Raw genomic sequence first — 24,463 nt, 5'->3', positions numbered from 1 at the left:
CTCTGTAAGACTCACTTTTTCCCTCCTAAAAAGTAAGGGGAAATGTGTGCGTGTCTTATGGAGCGAATGCAGGCTGCGCAGCTATCCCAGAAGCCAGAACAGCAAGAGGGATCGCTGCTTTCGCTGTGCAGCGATCCCTCTTGTTGTTCTGGCTACTGAGATTCAGAATATATTTTTTCTTGTTTCCCTCCTCCAAAAACTAGGTGCGTCTTATGGTCTGGTGCGTCTTATAGAGCGAAAAATACGGTATTAATAATAATATACAGACAAGTTGTCTGGCTTGGAAAAATGCACTGTCTTATGTTCCTATGAAAGTGATGTAGATTTGTGAAAAAGATCTCAAGACTGAAGCTACTCAGGAAGCAGGCAAAGAGTGCTAAGCTACCGTATTTTTTGCTCTATAAGACGCACCAGACCACAAGACGCACCTAGTTTTTGGAGGAGGAAAACAAGAAAAAAAATATTCTGAATCTCAGAAGCCAGAACAGCAAGAGGGATCACTACACAGTGAAATCCCTCTTGCTGTTCTGGCTTCTGGGATAGCTGTGCAGCCTGCATTCGCTCCATAAGACACGCACACATTTCCCCTTACTTTTTAGGAGGGAAAAAGTGAGTCTTATAGAGCAAAAAATACGGTATGTCCACATCTGGTGAAAGGGGCTCAGTGGAATTATTTCTCTTTCAGAGGGCCTGGAGGCAACAGAGGGTTTTGGAAGGTATTTTTTGGGTTTCATGATCACAGGGAACTGGAGCCCATTAAAGCCAAAGCTGTTAGCTGCACAGAGGGTCTACATTTACAAAAGATAAAAGTCATCTCAGAGGTCCATCTGGTTTGACCTTCCCCACCACTGAAATTCAGACAGAACCAACTCCTTAAAGGGCCTTGAGAACACAGACCTATATAGCAGTGTTTTCTAGCTGCACAAGCCCATAGGCGTAATTCAAGACAAACTAAAAAGCCTCCTTACAATGGCTGGGAGGTGGTGATAACGTGAATATAGAGCCCGTAAAATTTATCTTGTGCAACACTGCTTGATTTAACAAGCCAGCAGTTAAAGGATTTCCTAGAATGTATCTCCCAGTTCCACAGAGTTTGCTTACAGTTCGCTTGGACAAATGATATTCAGTCGCAGGGGCTTGCTCCCATTTCTTATCCAGTCCTAAAAGCAGGGATGGGGGCAAAGAGAATGGGATCTTCCAGATCAGGGTTGGTTATCCACTATTGTGTTTTTTGAGGTTCGGAGGGAAGACTCAGCCCCCCACACCGTGCCCCTTTCCAAAACATCTGTTTCTGAATGTGTGGAGTGAAACGTATAAGAGAATGACTATCACCACCGTGATATATTTTTATGATGCAGCGGTACATAACAATTTTAATAAAGAATTGAGAGCAAGCTTGCCAAACCAGTTCCTTTGTCTAGCTTTGGCTGACTAGTTAAGTACCGCTATTTACAAATCGGAAGAAGTTGCTATAGAAGAAAATAGGTGGGCATTTGCCCTCACCACCGCTTGGCTGGTAGGTAGAAGGACAAAAGCCAGTTGGTGGGTGGGTTGAAAAGCTGAATGCTAGAAGAGGCAAAGACAGACACCTGTTTGCTCTGTGCTGGAAACCTAATGAAGGAGGAAGATCTGCTGGAAGAAGATCTCCTGTGAGCCTCTCCATCCTATATGTGCAGGTTGTATATATGTGTAAATAAAACCATATACCTTAAAGACATCACAGTCTTCACAGATCTTCATTTCAAGGAAACCATATGAACCTAACTGGACCCTGCGATCATCACCTGAGGCCCTTCTTCGTGTGCCTCCTCCACGAGAGGTCCAGAGGGTGGCAACATGAGATGGGGCCTTTTCTGTGGTGGCTCCCCACTTGTAGGAGACTCTCCACAGGGAGACTCGCCTGGCCCCTTCATTGCATATCTTTAAGCACCAGGCAAAAACATTCCTCCTCTCCCAGGCCTTTGGCTGACCTAATCAACATCTTATCATCTCCACCCCCATCGTTCTGCCCGGACGCTGAGGTCCAGCGCCGAGGGCCTTCTGGCGGTTCCCTCATTGCGAGAAGCAAAGCTACAGGGAACCAGGCAGAGGGCCTTCTTGGTAGTGGCACCCGCCCTGTGGAATGCCCTCCCATCAGATGTCAAAGCGATAAATAACTACCTGACATTCAGAAGACATCTTAAGGCAGCCCTGTTCAGGGAAGTTTTTAATCTGTGATATTTTAGTGTATTTTTTGTTTCTATGGAAGCCACCCAGAGTGGCTTGGGAAACCCAGCCAGATGGGCGGGGTACAAATAATAAATTATTATTATTATTATCAGCCACCTTTTAAACTGCAGGGCATGTTTGTGTGTGTGAATTTTTTATTACTAAGGTTTTTTTGTGTTTTTATATTGTAAACCGCCCTGTGATCCTCAGATGAAGTACAGTACAGTGGTACCTCGAATTACATACACTTCAGGTTACAGACTCCGCTAACCCAGAAATAGTGCTTCAGGTTAAGAACTTTGCTTCAGGATGAGAACTGAAATTGTGCTCTGGCGGCGCAGCAGCAGCGGGAGGCCCCATTAGCTAAAGTGGTGCTTCAGGTTAAGAACAGTTTCAGGTTAAGTACGAATTAAGTACTTAACCCGAGGTACCACTGTATAGAAATTTAACAGTTTCAGGTTAAGACTGGACCTCCAGAATGAATTAAGTACTTAACCCGAGGTACCACTGTATAGAAATTTAATAATGATGATTTCTTAAAAACCCAAACACTGTCCCAAATTAACATCTCACACTAGTACCTAAGACAGAGAAAACAGTCGACATTCAATTAAAGACAGGAAATTTTTTTTAGATTTTCTGTCCGTTGCGTCTGAAAAGTTTCATCAAGTTCCTTACAACAACAACGAATGAAATAGCAAATTTACCATATAATGCTTCCCGCTCCTTCCCCGGTGTCATGGTGGGAACTTTCTCTGTAGAGCCAGGCTCTTTAGAAGAGGTCACATTCACTAGGAGAGAGCACAAAGAAATAAAAATCATTAGGGCATGGCTACATGGGGCGCCCAAAGTTTAATGAGACTCTGAAACAGTCCAAGTCTGTTCTTTCCACCTCTTCCAGAGAAGATGGGGCTGGAGATGCAAATGTAACAGAACACATAGATCTGTGATGATGGAAGGAAAGATGGTGGAGAAGTGGAGCACACATGGAACCACACAGCCAGAGTGTGGTTCATGTCCTTTTGAGCGCAGCATTTACAGTGGAGGATGTGGGTGCATTGACGAGATGGTCGAGAAGGTCTAAAAAAGACAGTGTAGCTGCATTCAAGATGCATGGACCTTAAACAACTCAGGATCGCAATACTTCAAGGACCGCCTCTTTCTATATGAAGCTACCCAGAACCTGAGATCATCTTCTGAGGCCCTCCTTCGTGTGCCTCCTCCTTGAGAGGTGTGGAGGGTGGCAACACAAGAACAGGGCCTTCTCTGCAGTGGCTCCCCATCTGTGGAATGCTCTCCCCAGGGAAGTTCACCTGGCGCCTTAATTACACATCTTTCGGCACCAGGCAAAAGTGTTCCTCTTTAACCAGGCCTTTGGCTGACCTAATCAACATCCTATACCCTTTTAAAATGGGACTCTTTTCAGGGGGGAGTGTTATTGGGTTGTTGTTTTCATTTTGATTATATACGTTGTGATCTTGCCTGTGAACTGCCCTGAGACCTCCAGGTATAGGGCGGTATATAAACTCAATAAAAAATAATAAAAAAATGCTGCACCCCCAGCAAATCAGCCTGTGGACACACCAACACATCATCTAGCTCAGTAAATTCATGTTGAAGAGACTATAAAGCAGGGTTTCCTAGACCACCATTGAGCCCAACCCAAATGCCTTGTAAATTTCTATCCCACCCCAGGCACTTTTCAACCTATTCACAGTCCCATCAATCACAGGTGGTCACTACCAACCACTGCTGTAAAGGATGTAAGAGCCCAATTCTGTGTCATGTGGATGGACCCGTCATATGACAGACCTCATCCACTCATAACACGATACAACCAGAAGGCAGGTATGGATATGAAGAGAAGGTAATTCCTCAAGGAACATTTTCCTTATTTTATAATTAGTGTCTTGGCTCACTTGCTTGATTCGTTTGGAACCAGGGATCATTTTTTGTTTGATGCATTTGGAACTGGGATGTTTTTCATGCATTTATTTTTCCTCTTGGTTTTAATGTACAGTGGTACCTCGGGATGCGAACAGGATCCATTCCAGAGCGCCGTCTGCATCCTAAATAGAACATAAGACGCAATGGCACATCTGCACGTGCACAGGTCGAGTTTTGCCGATTCCGCGCATGACGTCACTTTGAGCATCTGCGCATGCGCAAGCAGTGAAACCCGGAAGTAACGCGCTCCGTTACTTCCGGTTGCCGCAGAGCGCAACCCGAAAAGCGCTCAACCTGAAGCACATTCAGCCTGAGGTATGACTGTATCTACGGAGGGTTTTCTATCTGTCTGTTTGGATACAAGTCACTTTGGGCTGCCCTGGGCAAGATAAAGCAACTAACAAATTAAACAAACGATCTACCAAGCAACTCCAGCCAAAAGGCCAGTGTTGCTAGAATTTACACACAGCACTTTTCAACCTGTGGAGTATTTTTATTTCAATACTACATTGAGAACAGAAGTGCCATTTCTTGAACTTGACTGACAGGTGCCCACTGGAAAGAGACACAAAAAAGAGGGAAATGTGGCTGCAAGCAAAGGGTGATTAACATTACAGTGGACTCTCGGGTTACATACCACTCTGGATATGTAATCTTCGGGTTGCAAAAGCGGCAAACCCAGAAACATATTCTTTCAGGTTTCACCGCTCGCGCATGCACAGAAGCCCTCTGCACATGTGCACAGAAGGGCTTTATTGTGCCATGTGCGTGCGCAGAAGCGACACCTCTGGTTATGGATTTTTCGGGGTGAACATGGACCCCCAAAATGAATTAAATTCGTAACCAGAGGGCCTACTGTAGTTAGCCTTTTTCCTTGGGGTAGGCAAGTTTGGTTCTGCCAAAACAGGCAGAAGAGTGTCTCTTTGCCAGTGTGGTGAAATGGTTAGAGTGTCAGACGAGGACCTGGAAGACCTGTGTTCGAATCTTCACTTGGCCATGGAGCTTGCTGGGTGACCTCGGGCCAGTCACTGCCTTTCAGCCTATCCTACCTCACAGGGTTGTTGTTTGGGATTAAATGAGCAGACGGAGAACCATGTATGTCACCTTAAGCTCCTTGGAGAAAACGGTGGGATATAAATGCAAGAAAACAACAAGCCTTAAGGTGAACATACAAAGTTCCAGAGTTTCTGTCTGCCATTCCACATTCCCCCTCGTTCCCACCTTGCAGGAGTAGACAGCTTTCAGTGATACCAAAGTCCAACTGCAGTTCAGTCTATATAGCAGAGACAGCTCTCCCAAGATGTGTCTGAAATAGTTTGTTCTTGTAATCTTTCCCCAGAACAAACAAGCTCTTTCTTTCCTAATAAACACTGAACTCTCTCATGCCTCTTACAAAGGAGGTCGCTTGAGCCAGAACTTTGATATGGCAGTTTACTACTCTCAGTCTAACAAGGGTGCAGGCTTGAGATAAGGAGGGTTTAATGGGAAACCCGGACCATCCCTTTTACATGCTAGTTGTCTTCTTCAGGGATTATGAATCTTTGGCCCTCCAGATGTTGCCAGAATGCATTGCCCAACATCCCTGACTACAGGCTATGCTGACTGAGGATGATAGGAGTTGGGAGTCCACCAACATCTGGAGGACAACAGGCTCCTCATCCCAGCTTCAGGTTCTATCGGCTGGTCCTATCACTGCGACATTTTTCAAAACTGATTCTTAACATACAAATATTCCACACCACTTCCTACAACCTTGAAGTTCTGCCCTAGGGAAGCTCAAATCTCAGTGGTCAGACTAAATGCGTAAGGTTTTTTAATACAGTGGTACCTCGGGTTATGAACTTAATTCGTTCTGGAGGTCCGTTCTTAACCTGAAACTGTTCTTAACCTGAAGAACCACTTTAGCTAATGGGGCCTCCCACTGCCATCACATGATTTCTGTTCTAATCCTGAAGCAAAGTGCTTAACCCAAGCTACTATTTCTGGGTTAGCGGAGTCTGTAACCTGAAGCGTTTGTAACCTGAAGCGTCTATAACCCAAGGTACCACTCTATATGTTATGCTCAACAAAGGGAACAAGTAGAGGGAAGGAGAAAGAATACAAGAGATACAGTGGTACTTCGCAAGACGAATGCCTCGTAAGACAAAAAACTCGCAAGACGAAAGAGTTTTTCGTTTTTTGAGTTGCTTCGCAAGACGAATTTCCCTATGGGCTTGCTTCGCAAGACGAAAACGTCTTGCAAGTTTGTTTCCTTTTTCTTTTTCTTAAAAGCCTTTGGTGATTTTTGAAGCTTTTCCAAAACTTCTTTTGCAGCCATTTGGTAAGTTAAACTTTTAAAACTTTTTGGGGGGTTTTTTGGATTTTGGGTGCTTCGCAAGACGAAAAATTCGCAAGACGAAAAAACTCACAGAACGAATTAATTTCGTCTTGCGAGGTACCACTGTAAAAGGCTGGGAAAGGCAGCCATAAAAGAAAGGAATACAAAGGACTTAATTTGTCAGCCAGTCCTAGGAAGCTCTAAGCAAGTCGAAGGGGAAACTAACCAAAGCAAGTATCATTTTGAATACTTAAATGGCTGCTCATTTTTAAAAATATGAATCAGGAGCACTAATTGCAGAGAAGCAGATGTGGGTGGCAGGAGTCAGAACTAGGTCAATTTTAGCATTGCTTTCACTTCAAGGAAAAATACATGAAAAAACTTGTTATACAGAGATATGGATTAGCAAGCAGCTTGAGAGCAAAGGCAAACAGGATCCTAGTCTCCTTGTGGAGTTTTCCATTACAATTAAAATATTTTACAACCATGTTCACCTCCACGATACAATACAGATAATATTTATTTAGCTGAAGCCATTGCATGGATATGCTTCCATCAAAGAGTGTGGCGGAAGAATCCTGCCAAAATTGTCCCATTCTGAATTACACGGGTGGCGCTCTGGGTTAAGCCACAGAGCCTAGGACTTGCCGATCAGAAGGTCGGCGGTTCGAATCCCCGTGACAGGGTGAGCTCCCGTTGCTCGGTCTCTGCTCCTGCCCACCTAGCAGTTCAAAAGCTCAAAGTGCAAGTAGATAAATAGGTACCACTCTGGTGGGAAGGTAAACGGCGTTTCCGTGTGCTGCTCTGGTTCGCCAGAAGCAGCTTAGTCATGCTGGCCACATGACCTGGAAGCTGTACGCTGGCTCCCTCAGCCAATAAAGTGAGATGAGCGCTGCAACCCCAGAGTCGGCCACGACTGGACCTAATGGTCAGGGGTCCCTTTACCTTTAACCTCCTCCAAATGACTGGTGCTGGTGGTAACTGAAGTCCAAAGGGCACCGGGTTGGGGAAGACTGGACTTGTGGTTCCCACATTTCTTCCAAAGAATCTTCCCAACGGATAATAAGGATGCAAAAGTAGGACACTCTCTTTCAGAAGGGCAGATAGACTGAGGAAAGCACGTCCTCTGGAGGCCTGGGCCAGGGCATTCCAACAAGTCAGGAAAGAAATGCGCCCTCATTCAATCAAGGTCTTCGGCTTGATTAAACAGCACGCTCTACTACTCGAAGCATTTCCCCCAGAGGCACAGCTGAAGCTTTCGGCTTGCGGTAAACGGATTCCCCTAGCTACAGGGAACAAGAGATGCCCAGAAATTTCAAATCGCCCCTCCATTTCAGAATGCAGAAGCAACCCTACTGGAAGTGCGCTTCTGTTTTACGGCTAATAATGACCGATGGACTTCTCCTCCATGACTGAGCCAATCCTCCCGTTTAAGCCCTGGAAGTCGGAAGACATTTCCACATCTCACGACAGTGGATTCCATAAATTAACTGCATGTTGTGTGTAAGAGTGACTTCCTTTCCACTGCACAACCCCAAGTTACGAAGTTATGGCCGGGTGGCCAACTTCCAAGAGACTGTGATCTACTCACAAGTTTAAAAACTGGCAGTGATCAAACCCCAGGGTTCAAGTTGTTGAACTTTTTTTAGGGAGGAGAAAGGCCCGGGTTTCTTTGGGGATTCACGTCAAAGTTGTTGAGATTTTTTTGGGGGAGGGGAAGAGCAATGTTTTTGGAGGGGTTCAGGAGGCACAAGTTGCTTAGCGTTTTGGGGGGGGTGCAACGTTTTAACATTATTTAGGGATCAAAGAGAAGCAGCAACTCAAAAAAGGATCACCTCAAACTATGGAGGGCGAGGCAGCGGGACCAGCGATCAACCAAAATCTCGCATGGATCTACCAGTAGATCGCGATCGACCTGTTGGACATCCCTGTGTTATGGGATAGAGACATCTCTACCACACCACCCATTTTTCTAAGCTAAAAAGTCTCAAGTTTTGTAACCTTGTCGCTCCAGCCCCCTAATAAATTTGGATGTACCTTCCTGCACCTTTTCCATCTCTACAACATTTTTTTTAATAGGTGGGACAAGAACTGTACACAATACTCAGTACTGTAGGCTTGTGCCCTACAAGGCACGTGCGCAAGCAGTACCCTCTCTGCGACGTGCCATATCACACATTCTGCTGGCACAAGTGCCTCTCTGCTCTTCTATAATCCTCCTATAAAGCCAGGTTCAAGTCTAGAAGCAGAAAATTATGGGTAGTGAAGGTGTCTGGAAGTTTACTACCCTTTAAATCTGCTACACCTGACTTTCGGCAGCAAGGTGTGCAAAGGGGCACATCCGATAGGTTGCTTTTGCGTGCGTGCAAAGGGTGCGCAGCTGCATGGAGTGTCACAAACCTGGACATGCACACAACACGTGAAGTCACCTTAAAGGTAAAGGTAAAGTGACCCTGACCATTAGGTCCAGTCGTGACCAACTCTGGGGTTGCGGCGCTCATCTCACTTTATTAGGGACGCGGGTGGCGCTGTGGGTAAAACCTCAGTGCCTAGGACTTGCTGATCGTAAGGCCGGCGGTTCGAATGCCCGCGGTGGGGTGAGCTCCCGTCGTTCGGTCCCAGCTCCTGCCCACCTAGCAGTTCGAAAGCACCCCTAAGTGCAAGTAGATAAATAGGTACCACTTTATAGCGGGAAGGTAAACGGCGTTTCCGTGTGCGGCACTGGTGCTGCCTCACCAGTGCAGCTTCGTCACGCTGGCCACGTGACCTGGAAGTGTCTTCGGACGGCGCCGGCTCTTGGCTTCTTGAGTGAGATGAGCGCACAACCCTAGAGTCGGACACGACTGGCCCGTACGGGCAGGGGTACCTTTACCTTTACTATCGCTTTATTGGCCAAGGGAGCCGGCGTTTGTCCGCAGACAGCTTCCGGGTCATGTGGCTGGAATGACTAAGCCGCTTCTGGCGAACCAGAGCAGCGCACGGAAACGTCGTTTACCTTCCTGCAGGAGCGGTACCTATTTATCTACTTGCGCTTTGACGTGCTTTCGAACTGCTAGGTGGGCAGGAGCAGGGATCGAACAATGGGAGCTCACCCTGTTGTGGAGATTCAAACCGCCAACCTTCTGATCGGCAAGTCCTGGGCTCTGTGGTTTAGACCACAGCGCCACCCGCGTCCTTACGTGGAGGCAAACTAGCCTAGCACTCTCAGATGACAGGCAGTGGCTCTCCAATGAGGTCTTTAGCAGCCCTGCTAGCAAAATTCCTTTAATGGGAGATCCTTGAAGGGCAGGCAAGGTATGTGAGCTGCTACAGAGCTATGGCACGCTTCCTGGTGCCCATTTCATGTACGCACTACAATTGAAAATGAAGAACAAGCATGCACAAACAGGGGAGCAGCTGAGTGCAAGATCAGCTCTCTCCAGCAACTTGATTTCAAGTTGATTTCTCTATCTCACATACGCTTCAGGCTCACCTTGTTTAAAAGAACCGCAAAACACAGGACACACATGGATTCAACTGAATGTCCAATCCTTGCCTTATTTCAGCAACTGGCCTTGTACGGGGCAGCAAGGGAGAAAATGGGCTTCCTGACAGCACAGAGAGAGAGGTGGTTGCTAAATGCTTTTATAGTTTCCCTGGTGGAAGCATAAAACCATTTCAAAGCCCTTACTGGTTCCCTTGGACCTAGTAACAGGAGATGCTCAACGACTAATATTTAAACTGGCCGGCTTTTATACATCAAACTGGGCGGTGGCAGAGGTCATCTTCCTTTGCCTCAGACAGCAGAATATCCTTGGCTGGCTCAGATGACAAGACTGCAGGTACCTGTTCAAACCGCCTACTTCTCCAAGACCACCCAGGAAGTTTCATGGCTAAGCCATTCTTCCCCAGAAGCTAATTATACGTTATGCACAAACACTCATTCGAGTCAATGATGACAACAGGAAAGCAAAAAGCAGCTGTTGCAATGAGACTCTGACCCACGGATGCCTAGAAGAGGTCCTACTGTGACCCACAAGGGCATGTTTGCCAAGACACACACAGATGTCCCCGTAAATTTTATGTGGCACCAGGTCTGGGGCAGGCAAGGTGTGACCGCTATCACTCTGGCACACATTTGCAAGCAGTTTGTGCTAGCAGACAGGGTTCAGTGGCAAGAATGGTGTTATGTGACCTACACACACATGAAATATACAATACCTAAAGTGCAATGGCTTTGGTCAACCTCTGTGACGACTTCTGTGAGCACAGAAGGGGCTAGCCTGTTTACCCAGCTGCTCCCTTGATCTCTCCACTCAAGTCACCTGTTTTAATTGCTGTGCTATTTTAATGGGGTTTTTTTATTGTGTACTTTAATGATGGCTGCTTATATTTTAAATGTTTATGTAACTGGTTTTGTATTGTTTATGTAACTGGTTTTGTGAACCACTGGGCAGCCTACTTTGGCGTTAACTGTTAAGTATGTGTGTGTATCTGTATCTCTGTGTATCAGAATGTACACCTCCCCAAGTTTCCAGGAAAAAGGGCAGAATATTCTCAAGCCAAACCACGGAAACAGTCTGATGAGAAGAGATAAAGGAGGGGAGGGGAAAACCATATCTGTTAGAATCACTGGCACTTAGGCCGGTTTGAACAAGGATCAGTTGCCTACAACACACCATCTGAATTCAACCGCTTCTCCCCACTTCTTGGTCCAAAACTGCAACTGATTTGGAATTAGGACTGACTCCAGCTTCCCCCAGCAAGAGAGAAGAAATATAGTTTCGCAGCTCAAGTAACAGTGCAAGCCTAACTATGTCTACTCAGAAGGACTTTGCATTGAATTTAACGGGGCTTACTCCCAGGTAAGTTGGGTCAGGCTTTCAACCTTAAGCATTATTAAACGAATATGAGAGAATACATATGTATAAGGTGCAACAGTTTAGTGATCAATGCAGACCTGAAATCTGAACCTTACTACTCCATCCTTCCAATTATTTGCCTCGAAGTAAATGAAACAGAAGAGGACACGGGTGGCGCTGTGGGTTAAATCACGGAGCCTAGGGCTTGACGATCAGAAGGTTGGCAGTTCGAATCCCCGCGACAGGGTGAGCTCCCGTTGCTCGGTCTCTGCTCCTGCCAATCTATCAGTTTGAAAGCACGTCAAAGTGCAAGTAGATAAATAGGTACTGCTCTGGCGGGAAGGTAAACGGCGTTTCCGTGCGCTGCTCTGGTTCGCTAGAAGCGGCTTAGTCATGCTGGCCACATGACCCGGAAGCTGTACACCGGCTCCCTCGGCCAATAAAGCGAGATGAGTGCCGCAACCCCAGAGTTGGTCACGACTGGACCGAATGGTCAGGGGTCCCTTTACCTTTACCTAAACGCAACAGACTGTTTTTAGTTCCTGCTAATTTGGACACTTCCTTGCATGGGACCAATAGGTATTTAAGAGGAGTAACCACATGTGGTTAGCAGCCCTGAAAACAAATAAATGCTGTTAAACTAGAGGGCCTTTATCTGAGCAAGCTTTTGTGAAAAGCAGTTTTTCACTGTCTGTGTCACAAGACACACAGTGCATCATGAAGCCTGACATCTACCAGTCCTCACCCGCAAGTCTGAGTTTAAGAACAAAACTCAGCAGTGGTGCTGTTGTTGAATCACATCCTGTTCACTCACCCAGTTTTAGACTGTGCATGATTATTCCTTAGGACAACGTATGTCTGGCCAACTCATTTATACTATATTGCCAGAAACAACCAAATCCCCTTGCTTTAAAAATAAATGACTGACCCCGTGTCAATATTAACTGACTTGTGTCAACAATACTGGCTGGCCTGTGTCTTCGTTGTAATACCTCAGTGCTTCCCAAACTTGGGTTTCTAGCTGTTTTGGGACTACAACTCCCATCATCTCCAGCTACCAGGACCAGTGGTCAGGAATGATGGGAGTTGTAGTCCAAAAACAGGTGGAGACCCAAATTTGGGAGACTCTCTGGTAACTATTTAAAAACAATTCTCTGTTATGTATTGGCAATGCAATAATGCAATCTTGCTGTAAGGATGGCATTCAAGTTACAGTGGTACCTCGGGTTAAGAACTTAATTCGTTCTGGAGGTCCGTTCTTAACCTGAAACTGTTCTTAACCTGAAGCACCACTTTAGCTAATGGGGCCTCCCGCTGCTGCTGCGCCGCCAGAGCACGATTTCTGTTCTCATCCTGAAGCAAAGTTCTTAACCCAAAGTACTATTTCTGGGTTAGCAGAGTCTGTAACCTGAAGCGTATGTAACCCGAGGTACCACTGTATTTGTTAGAAAATCTGAGTAACCTTCTCACACAAACATTTTGCAAGATGATAACTGGAGAAGAGAAATACAGTACATGCACTGGGATTAGTTTTTAGTTCCTATTCATGAAGTGTGTATATATATATATATATATATTAATCTCCTTTACACAGAATGCAACATAACAAGGCCCAGATGGAAAAGAAAACACTGAAATGGGCAGACTTATGCTCCACAACACACAGGCTCCCACCTAGGTCAGACCAAAGGTTAATCTAGCTCCTCAAGGTTTCCCAAACTTGGGTGTGCAGATGTTGTTGGACTACAATTCCCATCACTCCTAGCTAGCAGGACCAGTGGTCAGGGATGATGGGAATTGTAGTCCAAAAACAGCTGGAGAAATCCTGATCTAGCCCAATACTCTGTTTCCAACAGAACGCCCCTGGGGAAATCACAGGCAACCTACGAAAATTATGACTCTTGCCTGTTTCTCCCTGGCACGTGGCATTCAGAAGTACACTGTTCCTGTTTTCAGACGTGGGGCAAGAGTCCTGTACACCTGGAGGCCTGGAAATAAGGCACAGCCTTGTTGCTTAAAACAGAAGACAGGATTTAGGCTTCCATTCTTAAACGCACTTACCTGGAAATAAAACCCCACTGGTAACACCTGGCCTTGTAAAGTCCAAGTCAACATGCTTTAGACTGGGTTGCAAGTGTCACATGCTAAATAAGAGTCATCCCTATCTCTTTGCTTTTCCCAGAGTGCCCTCTTCTGCCTTCCCAGACCAGAATAAAAACCTGGGATGGACTCCCAGGCAAGGCTGGGTGCATTATTCAAGAAAACCATCTCTGCTGGGGGAAGGAGAGGAAGGGGTGGAAAGGATCAGGCCACTTAGAACTGGAAAGGAACATGCCCTCCGGTCACGCTGACTTGCAACTCTGTTTGGTTTGGAAAGAGATGCTCCCCTTCTCTTTTGCTTTCCCTTCCTCCACTGATTTCACTTGAGATAACGACCCACGTGAAAGCGCAACCTTGCAATCGTATCAGCAACCTTTCACCCCCCCAAACTAGGCGCCTGAGGATGTTTGGATAGCAGGAAAGCTCCTATTTTCAGAGCAAACCACCAGAAAGGAAAAAAAAAACACGCCGGGTTTCATCCAAGAGCAAGGGCGAGGGAGTTGTGCAAATGATTTGAGAAGCAAATGGAGCCCAGCAGCAAGCAAGCAAGCGCTTCCCCGAAATGCACGCCAGCTCCGGAGGGTCAAGCATTTCAAAAGACACGAGAAAGTTGAATGCAAAGTGGGAGACTCGGCAAGAATTGAACTTCCTTTGAAAACCACGTTCAGACAACAAGGCCAGTGTCCCGGGTCGTCTTCTAAAGCAAGTTTGGTGGCTCGCCTGATAATCCTTGCATTAATTTTAGAAAACCACCCAGGGAGTGGGAGAAATAAAACCTCAACTGAGCTTCTTTTCTTTTTTTCCCACCATAATAAAAGCGGCGCCTCCTCCAAACCTTGGGCTTGGCAATTAGGCTAAGTAATCTTATTTTCCCTTCCCCTCTTTTGTCTCATTCACACGACCGGCTTGACCCCTGGGATAGCAAGACGAAGGTGACACGTGTGCAAACCTCGGCGGACAACGGCACCCACCTTCCCCCCCCCCCCCGCTGCTGAAGTGAGCCCCCCCCCCTTCAGCAACTGCATGCATGCCAGGGCGCCCCGCGCCCCAACTTGGCCGCCCCCAACCCTTACCTTCGCCGGCAGCACAGGCGGCTCCAGCCTCCTAGCTCCATGGCTCAGCTCCATCAAGAGGCTTGGCCCCACCCTCCGCCGGGCCCCGCTGCCCTCATTGGCTCGCCGTGTGGCCGAGAGGCGGGAGCGGAGGGAGAAGGCGCCTCCCGGCGCAGCGCGGCGCGCGGAGCTAGGAAAATGTAGAGTAGTCCGCTTGCACTCTTTAGATTAGAGCTGGACTGGGGGATTCACACAGGAGCCTTAACACAAGAGAGTTATTAAGATGAGCGTAAAGCGTTGTGGGTTAAACCACAGAGCCTAGGACTTGCTGATCGGAAGGTCGGCGGTTTGAATCCCTGCGACGGGGTGAGCTCCCGTTGCTCGGTCCCTGCTCCTGCCAACCTAGCAGTTGGAAAGCATGTCGAGTGCAAGTAGATAAATAGGTACCACTCCAGTGGGAAGGTAAATGGCATTTCCGTGCGCTGCTCTGGTTCGCCAGAAGCGGCTTAGTCATGCTGGCCACATGACCCAGAAGCTGTACACCGGCTCCCTTGGCCAATGAAGTGAGATGAGCGCCGCAACCCCAGAGTCAGCCACGACTGGACCTAATGGTCAGGGGTCCCTTTACCTAAAGCCTACAAAGGTCCGTATAGTTAAAGCTATGGTTTTCCCAGTAGTGATGTATGGAAGTGAGAGCTGGACCATAAAGAAGGCTGGTGGCTGAAGAATGGATGCTTTTGGATTATGGTGCTGGAGGAGACTCTTAGAGTCCCATGGACTGCAAGATGATCAAACATATCCATTCTGAAGCTGAGGCTCCAATAACTTTGGCCACCTCGTGAGAAGAGAAGACTCTCTGAAAAAGACCCTGATGTTGGGAAAGATTGAGGGCACAAGGAGAAGGGGACGACAGAGGATGAGATGGTTGGACAGTGTTCTCGAAGCTACCAGCCTGAGTTTGACCAAACTGCGGGAGGCAGTGGAAAACAGGAGTGCCTGGCGTGCTCTGGTCCAGGGGGTCACGAAGAGTCGGACACGACTAAACAGCAAAAAACAATCTTGTGCATAGATGTTGGCTGCTTTTACTCTCCGTGTGCAGCATGCATGCAGGTGTTTGCAGCAGCTGCTACTTATTACCATACTCCCAGATTGATGGGCACTGATCAAAGAGACTCAGAAGGTTTGTCTGCCTTTACTTCTGTCTGTCTTTGCAATTTTCTACCTTCCCCCCTCCAGTACTGAGCATACAATGAAGGTTGTGACTCTCACCAAACTGAGAGGGGTAGCTAACGCCGCAGAAGACAGAATCAGAATTCAAAGTAACCTTTGCAGATTAGAGAACTGGGCCCAAGCTAACAAAATGTAGGGACAAATGAAAAAGGGGGAACAAGCTTATTTTCTTCTGCTCTGGAGACTAGGACCCTAACCAGTGGCTTCAAGTTACAAGAAAGAAGAGTCCAAATAAACATCAGGAAAAACTTTCTGACAGTAAAAGCTGCTTGACAGTACAACAGTCTCCCTCTAGAGGTTGTGGACTCTCCTTCTTTGGAAGTTTTAAAGCAGAGGTTGGATGACCATCCATCATGGATGCTTGAGCTGAGATTCCTGCATTGCAGAGGGTTGGACTAGATGATGATGATAATAATAATAATAATAATAATAATAATAATAATAATAATAATAATAATATAATACCCTGCCCATCTGACTGGGTTTCCCCAGCCACTCTGGGCGGCTTCCAACAGAATATTAAAATACAATAACCTATTAAAGCTTAAAAGCTTCCCTAAACAGGGCTGTCTTCAGATGTCTTCTAAATAAAATCAGATGTCTTCTAAATAAAATCTCTATGATTTTATTATTCCTTGGGCCAGCCCTAAAGGGAGGACACAATTGCTCTGACACTCACTTGTTGGAGTGTAAGTTGCATTGAAAGCAATAGAAATTACTTAGTTGATAGGTGCTGCTTGCATACTTCGCTCATGTTGAATTATGGTCCACATGCCCAGGCCCGCAGGGCTAGCTTCTTTCCAGCACCAGCAATTAATATTTGATCTATAAACTTGGCGGCTCATCAGCATATCAAGATCTACATACAAGGTATTTGCTATTGTTGATTTACAAGCACATTACCATTTACTCCGGCTCCCACCGCTGGTGTTTGAATGCAGAGTGCAGTTCCTTGAGAAATAGTGCCATTTGGTCCTATTTCTTCTCTCAACTCCTCTTCCATCCAAGAGGACAACGTAAGCCACATTCACATTACAGTTAAACTGAGATGTGTAAATTTGAGGCAGCTGTTGGGCATGTGCAGAAGACAGTGCATGCTTGCACAGACGACGTCTTCATTGAACAGGAGTTGGGGAGGTGGAGGGAAACAAATTAGGCAATGTACATCAGGTGTGTACAGAAATATGCAGATTAAGCTTGAAACACAGTGGGGGGGGGAAACAGCCTTGTTGCCTTTTAAGCCACCTATGTGTACATTGCTGAAGTCCTTAAAAAAACAACAACAGCTAAGAGAAACAGCTCTAAGTTGCTTTAAACCAAATCAAACTTATTTGTCTATCTAATCCAGTGTTGTCTCCTCTTAACTGCCAGCAGTTCTGCCGTGTCCCAGGAGACACAGAGGTCTTTGCTACTTACCATGGTCCTTTTAACTGGATATTCTGTCTTTTGCAGCATTTTGTAGAAACCAAAACAGGGGTGAAGAGGGTTTTAAAGCATTATGATAACTATAAGGTCTAAGATATAAAATAAATGTACCAAGCAAACACACATATAAATATATAAACCCCATGTCAGAAACAGTACAGGAAAAAGTCCTGAAACCATTTTGTCTCTCCCAAATTGACCTCAAATGTTTCTCTAGAAGGAGGGAGGAAATGGGAAAAACCTCCCCATTGCCTCTTTGCTCACAAATCCTGCCTTAAGGGCACATATAAGATATGAATAGGGCGAGCCTGTGACCTGGACTTAGGAATGAAGTATTTATCATCACAAAAGACTAGCCAGGCTGTCCAGGTAAGCCCATTAACAGCCAGGTAAACCCATCAACAGGTTTCGTGTCAGACAGGATTCTGTTGTAAACTGCCCCTTCTCTGATGTATGTATGATGTATTGGGGGGGTGGTCTTGAGCTCAAGGGTGGGCAATTCCAAATGTGTATATAAGGGCTTGTGCACCAATGTTCGGGGTCCCTCCTGGCTCCTGCGTGTGGTTGTGAGCACCCTGTTGCAACAGCTAATAAAGATCAGGCTTACTAGCTGCTTTGCTTCTCAATATTCTCTGGTTGGCCTCTGTTATTTTCTCCTACTGATAGAGAACCTACATACGGACTCTTGGGTACCCCATAAGGGACAGGGAGCAGTTTCTTTCTTATAACAAAAGCAACCCTTGACCTTAGACATTAAGTCACATGAATGTATGGGGGCTAAGATTAAAGGGAGGAAATTAAGACTTGCCAGAGCCATTGGGCCATTTCAGCCCTTGCTTAGTGCTTATACAAATGTTTTATGGCCACTTTTTCTTTCAAGGATGTCCCAGCAGCCGATGCCCTAGCTAGGAACCAGATCACCAAGACACATTGCTGCCAAAATGCATGTTACAGTTGCTCACTGCAAGTCATCTATCTGCTTTTCTTTTTGCAAACTCACAGGATTCTTTTAATGAAGGGCAGTCAATAAATACTTTAGATAAATATTTGTAGACTGCTATTATCTTTCAATCTCCCAGGACATTCTATACAAGATCTCAAAGTAGCTGTTTTACTACAAAGGAATTTCAGAAATAGACTGGAAAGAGAAGCTGCTGAATTACAACTTATCACCAAACTTAAAACCATGGAGAAACCTGGCCTGAACAAAGACCTTGGATTCTTATCTCATTATACATGACAAAGCCATTTTTCACCTTTTCACCCCTTGCTTCTTCCTGTAAGACCTATTGCAGTCGTTAAGAGTCCTCAACAGGCTCATCACAGCTATCTGCCAATCACCCATTCCCACCAGCCTTCTGAGTAATACCCCTCCCCACCTTCTCACTATATAGAAGGGTCTGGAAACTTCTGTTTCAGTGTATCTGAAGAGGTGTGCATGCACACGAAAGCTCATACCAAGAACTAACTTAGTTGGTCTTTAAGGTGCTACTGGAAGGAATTTTTTTTGTTTTGACTATGGCAGACCAACACGGCTACCTATCTGTAACTGCTATTATCTTGTCTGCCCAGGGTCGCAGATTCTTTGAATAAGGCAGGCAGGAGGACCTTCTGGCAGGGGTGGGTAAGATACAAAGAAGGATAGGGCTGTTTTAAATAAAATCAGCAACAGATTTGTAAATGCAGTTTTTCAATTAATCACATACAAGGAAAAATGGAGGGAGGGGGACAACTTAAATGCCTGTACAAATAAAATAATATTTGTTCAAAGCCGGGGAGCAACCTGAACAATACAAGAAAGAAGGAGAAGAAAATAAGTTGTGTTATTTCAGATTCAGGTACCTATACCTTTAACAGCTATGTGTATAAAAAAGGGGGTTTCAGGCTGTGTAGCTGACCATGGAAGGATGCAAAAGCATCTGCTACAATTGGCTTCTGTGAGCACCTCCTCCTCCTTTGGTTACCTTGCACGACCAAAAGCCCATCACTTCCAGTCCCTCCACAAGGAGACTGCATCATCCACAAATTAGACCAGCAAATGCAATCCAAATCACATTTCCAGGGAATGCAGGAAAGGGGACCATCAAAGCCTTATCTGAGTCACAGCACAAGCCCTATGCATGTCTACTAAGTAGTAAGTCCCATTGAGCTTGATGGGGAAAGTAGACACAGGATTGCACCCATCTGAATGCAGACCCTCCAAGTGTCCCTATTTTCCAGGGACAGTCCTGGATTTACAGAAGCTGTCCCGGTTTCTGATTTGACCCTGGAATCGCCCGCTTTTCCTTAGGATGTCCCTATTTTCTTAGGAGAAATGTTGGAGGGTATGGAATTATCCAGCCCTCTGAGCCAAGGAGATACATAACTATGCAACCTTTAGAATACATCTGTATAGGGAAGTTTTTAAAATGTTTTATTATGTTTTTATATATGTCGGAAGGTCCTCAGAGTGGCTGGAGCAACCCAGTCAGATGGGTGGGGTATAAATAGAATAAGAATAGAATAGGATGTCCCTATTTTATTTTGAGAAATGTTGGAGGGTATGTGAATGCTACAGGGAAAACCTAAACTACCCAGCAGAACAGAAACCTCATCTCCACTTGCAGCCTAAATAATAAGCAATGCTAGTACTTACCCATCTCACAGTTGGGCTGTGAGAGGTGTTTTTTAGTCATTTTATGTTGATGGTGTTAGCTTCTCACACTGCAGATTCCTCAACAAGGAAAAACCCCACACCTATATAAGTGTCTCCAGCTGATAATAATTCTTCAACCAGACTTTGCCTTTCCCAGGCTAGTAATGGACAGGGTTGTTTTAAATAGCCTGGCAAAACCAATTATGTGGTTGCTTTTTTTTTTTAAAGACATACACCCAATTATGTATAGTGGGGCAGAGTGCTCTGAAAATAATAATATAACTGACAAACCAATAATTAATGGAGAATTAATTGGGCACAATAAACTTTGATCCTAGTTCTGTTCGCTGGTGCAATTGATCATTCTGGACTTGGTCACAGCGGGCTTATATTGGGCAAATGTTACTGATATGGGGGAAAGAGTTTAAAAAGCCATTTGGTGAAAATGAAGGAAGCATTCCAATGATTTGTGCATAAAATATAATGAAATCTGGAAGAGTTTGTTTTGGGAGGGGTTTCTTTTTGTCATTTGGGAACAGAACTTGGCACAACTGCGCATTTTCCACCTATGATAAGTGCAGCCCTGATAAGTCTCATTAGATAAATCAATACAATACAAAGTCTATCACTGATCCACTGATTCAAATGCTCCATCAAGACTGAATTTATCAGCCAGTTGTCCTAAAGACTTTCGGTAGCCTTTCTGGCTTCTATGTGGGATTTTTTTCTGATAAGAAAGAGCTGAACACACAAGACCTCAGAAACCTCCACACACCCACAAGAGCAGACGTATCATTGACTCGGGGACAGAGGGGAATATGAGTGCACGGCCATCTTTAAAGGACCCTAGCTGGACCAGTTAACAAGTGCCTTATGCCACGATAAGGCTCCCAGTACATTTCTGAGCACAATTCAAAGTGTTGGTGCTGACCTTTAAAGCCCTAAACGGCCTCGGTCCAGTATACCTGAAGGAGCGTCTCCACACCCATCATCCAGCCCGGAAACAGAGATCCAGCACCGAGGTCCTTCTGGCGGTTCCCTCACTGCGAGAAGTGAGGTTACAGGGAACCAGGCAGAGGGCCTTTTCAGTAGTGGCGCCTGTCCTGTGGAACGCCCTCCCAGCAGATGTCAAAGCAATAAACAACTATTTTACTTTTAAAAGACACCTGAAGGCGGCCCTGTTTAGGGAAGTTTTTAGTGTCTGACGCTGTATTGTTTTTGATATTTGGTTGGAAGCCACCCAGAGTGGCTGGGGAGACCCAGTCAGATGGGAGGGGTGTTTTTTTTAGTCATGTCCGACTCTTCGTGATCCCATGGACCAGAGCACGCCAGGCACTCCTGTCTTCCACTGCTTCCCGCAGTCTGGTCAAACCCATGCTGGTAGCCTCGGGAACAGCGTCCAACCATCTCATCCTCTGTCGTCCCCTTCTCCTTGTGCCCTCAATCTTTCCCAAGATCAGGGCCTTTTCCAGGGAGTCTTCTCTTCTCATGAGGTGGCCAAAGTATTGGAGCCTCACCTTCACGATCTGTCCTTCCAGTGAGCACTCAGGGCTGATTTCCTTCAGAATGGAGAGGTTTGATCTTCTTGCAGCCCATGGGGCTCTCAAGAGTCTCCTCCAGCACCATAATTCAAAAGCATCAATTCTTCGGCAATCAGCCTTCTTTATGGTCCAGCTCTCACTTCCATACACTACTGGGAAAACCATAGCTTTAACTATACGGGCCTTTGTTGGCAATGTGATGTCTCTGCTTTTTAAGATGCTGTCGAGGTTTGTCATTGCTTTTCTCCCAAGATGCAGGCGTCTTTTAATTTTTTGACTGTCACTATCTGCAGTGATCATGGAGCCCAAGAAAGTAAAATCTCTCACTGCCTCCATTTATTCCCCTTCTATTTGCCAGGAGGTGATGGGACCAGTGGCCATGATCTTAGTTTTTTTGATGTTGAGTTTCAGACCATATTTTGAGCTCTCCTCTTTCACCCTCATTAAAAGATTCTTTAATTCCTCCTCACTTTCTGCCATCAAGGTTGTGATGGGCAGGGTATAAAGAATATATTATTATTATTATTATTATTAATATTATTATTATTATTATTATGACATTGTGTCCCTGTGGGGAGATGACATATGAGTCAGGACATGCACCTGTATCATGCCTTTCTGAGTACAGTCGTACCTTGGAAGTCAAACAGAACCCATTCCGGAAGTCCATTCGACTTCCGAAATGTTCAACTTCCAAAGCGCGGCTTCTGATTGGCTGCAGGAAGCCATGAAAATTTGTGTCCCAGCCTTTTTAGAGTTGTCTACCCATTTACTATCTGAAACCCAAGGGGCACATTGGTTGTTGGATGGGGTTTTTAAAAAAATCTCTCCTAGCCCACTTGAGTCCATTGCTACACAGGATTTAGGAGATGCTTTGGACAACTTCACCAAATTAGAAAACATTAGTGTCATTTTTTTTTAATAAAAAAGATTGACTTAGTAATCTTCCTTTTTCAGCTTTGGCCCTCAGTCATGAATATTTCACCCACAGGCTGGGTTATTTTAAAGCAGTCTGTGTGAGGGTGGTTTCTGCTTTCCCCACTTTTAACTAGCCTTCTTGATCCGAGTAAACGATAGCCCTCAAAAAATAAAACGTAGGAGCAGAAAGAAAACAGAAGTTACTCAAGGAAAAGGGAACTTTTAAAACAAGCAGGCAAATAAGAATTTCCTTCAGACTTTCCTTAACTCAGTAGCTGTTTCTGCCAGATCAGCAGAGTGGAGCACTATACACTCTTCTGAGGACGTGACAGTCTCCACACTTGCGATGGCGGGACTAAAGGTCAACACCAAATATACGGCGTTCTTTGCTCAGAGGAATGCAACCGGATTCTGATCACGTGAAGCAATGCATAAATTATTATCACTCGGATCCACCTTTGTATCCTGCGCTTCATCCAAGGGCCTCAGGGTAGAATAGGTGGGGCAATTCTCTTTCATTCTCACAACTTTCTGAGGCAGGCAAGGCTGCAAGTCACTCAGTGAAACTGATGGACGAGCAGGGACTTGAACTCAGGTGTGTCCACAGTCCAGGTCCATCACTCTGCAATTTACATCGCTAAGCTCTCCTTTCATGTGGTTACCCAGAGATAAAAGGACAGCAGGCTATTGGGGATACTTTACAGAACACATTAATTTTTATTATTTTTGCAAACTATGTAAGAAAACGTATCTGGCGGGTGTACTGAGAAGTTATCAGTCGTTATTCTTGGATCTGCTTCTGTTAAGTTGTGGGTTGACATAGCAGACGACACAGCGATTTCTCCAAAGCAGCTCTTTATTTTGTAAGCTGGAACAGAACTAAACTGAGGAGCTCAGTCAGCCTGCTTATATAGAGCTCCAGAACAATATAACTGTTGCCATTTTCTAAAACTATCCAATCACTGAACGTCACTTTTCGATCCTTCATTTGCATAACTATCTACAGTATCCCCCGCTGGCCCAGGGTGAGAACTTCAGTACATAACAGCTTCTGAGGCTTGTTAAAAAGGAGGGTTAGACTTGGTTTATTTCATGCTAAAGATATGCATCCTAAGGCCGTTTAAACAAATCCCTTCCACTGTTTCCATAATCTCTTCCACATCAGATTCACATTTCTAGCCCTTACCCCTGTAGTAGTAGGAGAAGTAGTAGTAGTAGTAGTAGTAATAATAATAATAATAATAATAATTTCTTATTTCTACCCTGCCCATCTGGCTGGGTTTCCCCAGCCACTCTGGGCGGCTTCCAACAGGAGATTAAAAATACATTAAAACATCAGTCATTTAAAAACATCCCTAATCAGGGCTGCCTTCAGATGTCTTCTAAACGTCAGATAGTTCCTTTGACATTTGACGGGAGGGCGTTCCACAGGGCGGGAGCCACTACCGAGAAGGCCACTACCTTTCAAGCACCTTCTATATTTCCATCCTTTTCTTCTCTGCATAAAATGATATTATGTGCTTCCCCCACCCCTTGCTTTTCCTTCCTCTCTCTCATGCTTTGTATTTACTTCCCTTATGCTGCAAACACTGCTGTCAGGAGTGCCACAGAGGTCAGGAAGAAGGTGGGGAGGGACAAGGAGGAGAGTAGAGAGTTGGAGGGGTCTCCGAACGAATTAAGCACTTAACCCGAGGTACCACTGTATATACAGTATATGCTGGAAGCTGCTCAGAGTAGCTGGGGCAACCCAGACAGATGGACGGGGTAGAAACTATATATGGGAAAGCCTGGAACCCCCACCCCCAAAAACCAGTTTTCCCCCCCGTTTTTCCCCAAAGCCGTCCCCCCCCCCGTAAATTAAAAAAAAAACCCCAGTTTGATATAGTTTGAATATTCCACACACTCCCAATTTTTCCGGGGGAAAAAGGCTTTGGGGAAAAAACTTGTGTCCCCCCCCCCCAATTTTTCCAGACCTTCCCATCTCTATTAGAAACAGTAAAAATATCATTATGGAATGGGACGCCCTATTTGTTGGAGGGTATGCGAAACTCAAAACTCCCAACTTAGAACTCAGTCCCATTCAACCAAACGCCCAAGCAAACCGCCCCCCCCCCCCGTAGAAAAGCCCCAACATCCGGGTCCCGAGGTTCTCACGCCGGAGAGGGGAAAGAAGTTCCTCTTTCCGCGCGTCCCATTTCCGCCTATGGTCACGTGTACCGAAGGAGGCGGGGAAAGAAGGAGAGTTCCGC

The 24,463-nt window shown here is 45.6% G+C and overlaps 1 protein-coding gene across 5 annotated transcripts in view; it reads right to left on the bottom strand.

The window, feature by feature from the left end:
• SLC11A2 (solute carrier family 11 member 2) overlaps positions 1–19,864 on the bottom strand; it is a 68,362-nt gene extending 48,498 nt beyond the window's left edge. Inside the window, exons 1-3 of one of the 5 annotated variants that reach the window (XM_083729427.1) lie at positions 13,219–13,374; positions 9,945–10,086; positions 2,916–2,999 (exon numbers count right to left, since the gene is read on the bottom strand). In XM_083729427.1, the coding sequence (XP_083585553.1) occupies positions 2,916–2,949 (34 nt within the window). In that variant the 5' untranslated portion in view covers positions 2,950–2,999; positions 9,945–10,086; positions 13,219–13,374. Of the gene's footprint in view, positions 1–2,915; positions 3,000–9,944; positions 10,087–13,218; positions 13,508–14,486; positions 14,595–19,755 lie in introns of those variants that run through there. The other 4 variants (XM_083729424.1, XM_083729425.1, XM_083729426.1 and 1 more) reach the window with 4 other exon arrangements.
• Positions 19,865–24,463: the final 4,599 nt, after the last annotated feature.

This window comes from Podarcis gaigeae (assembly GCF_964106915.1).
Source record: "Podarcis gaigeae genome assembly, chromosome: 2".
Lineage (NCBI taxonomy): Eukaryota > Metazoa > Chordata > Lepidosauria > Squamata > Lacertidae > Podarcis > Podarcis gaigeae.
Note: the sequence above shows the minus strand (reverse complement) of the source record. Positions and strands in the feature narration are given on the sequence as shown.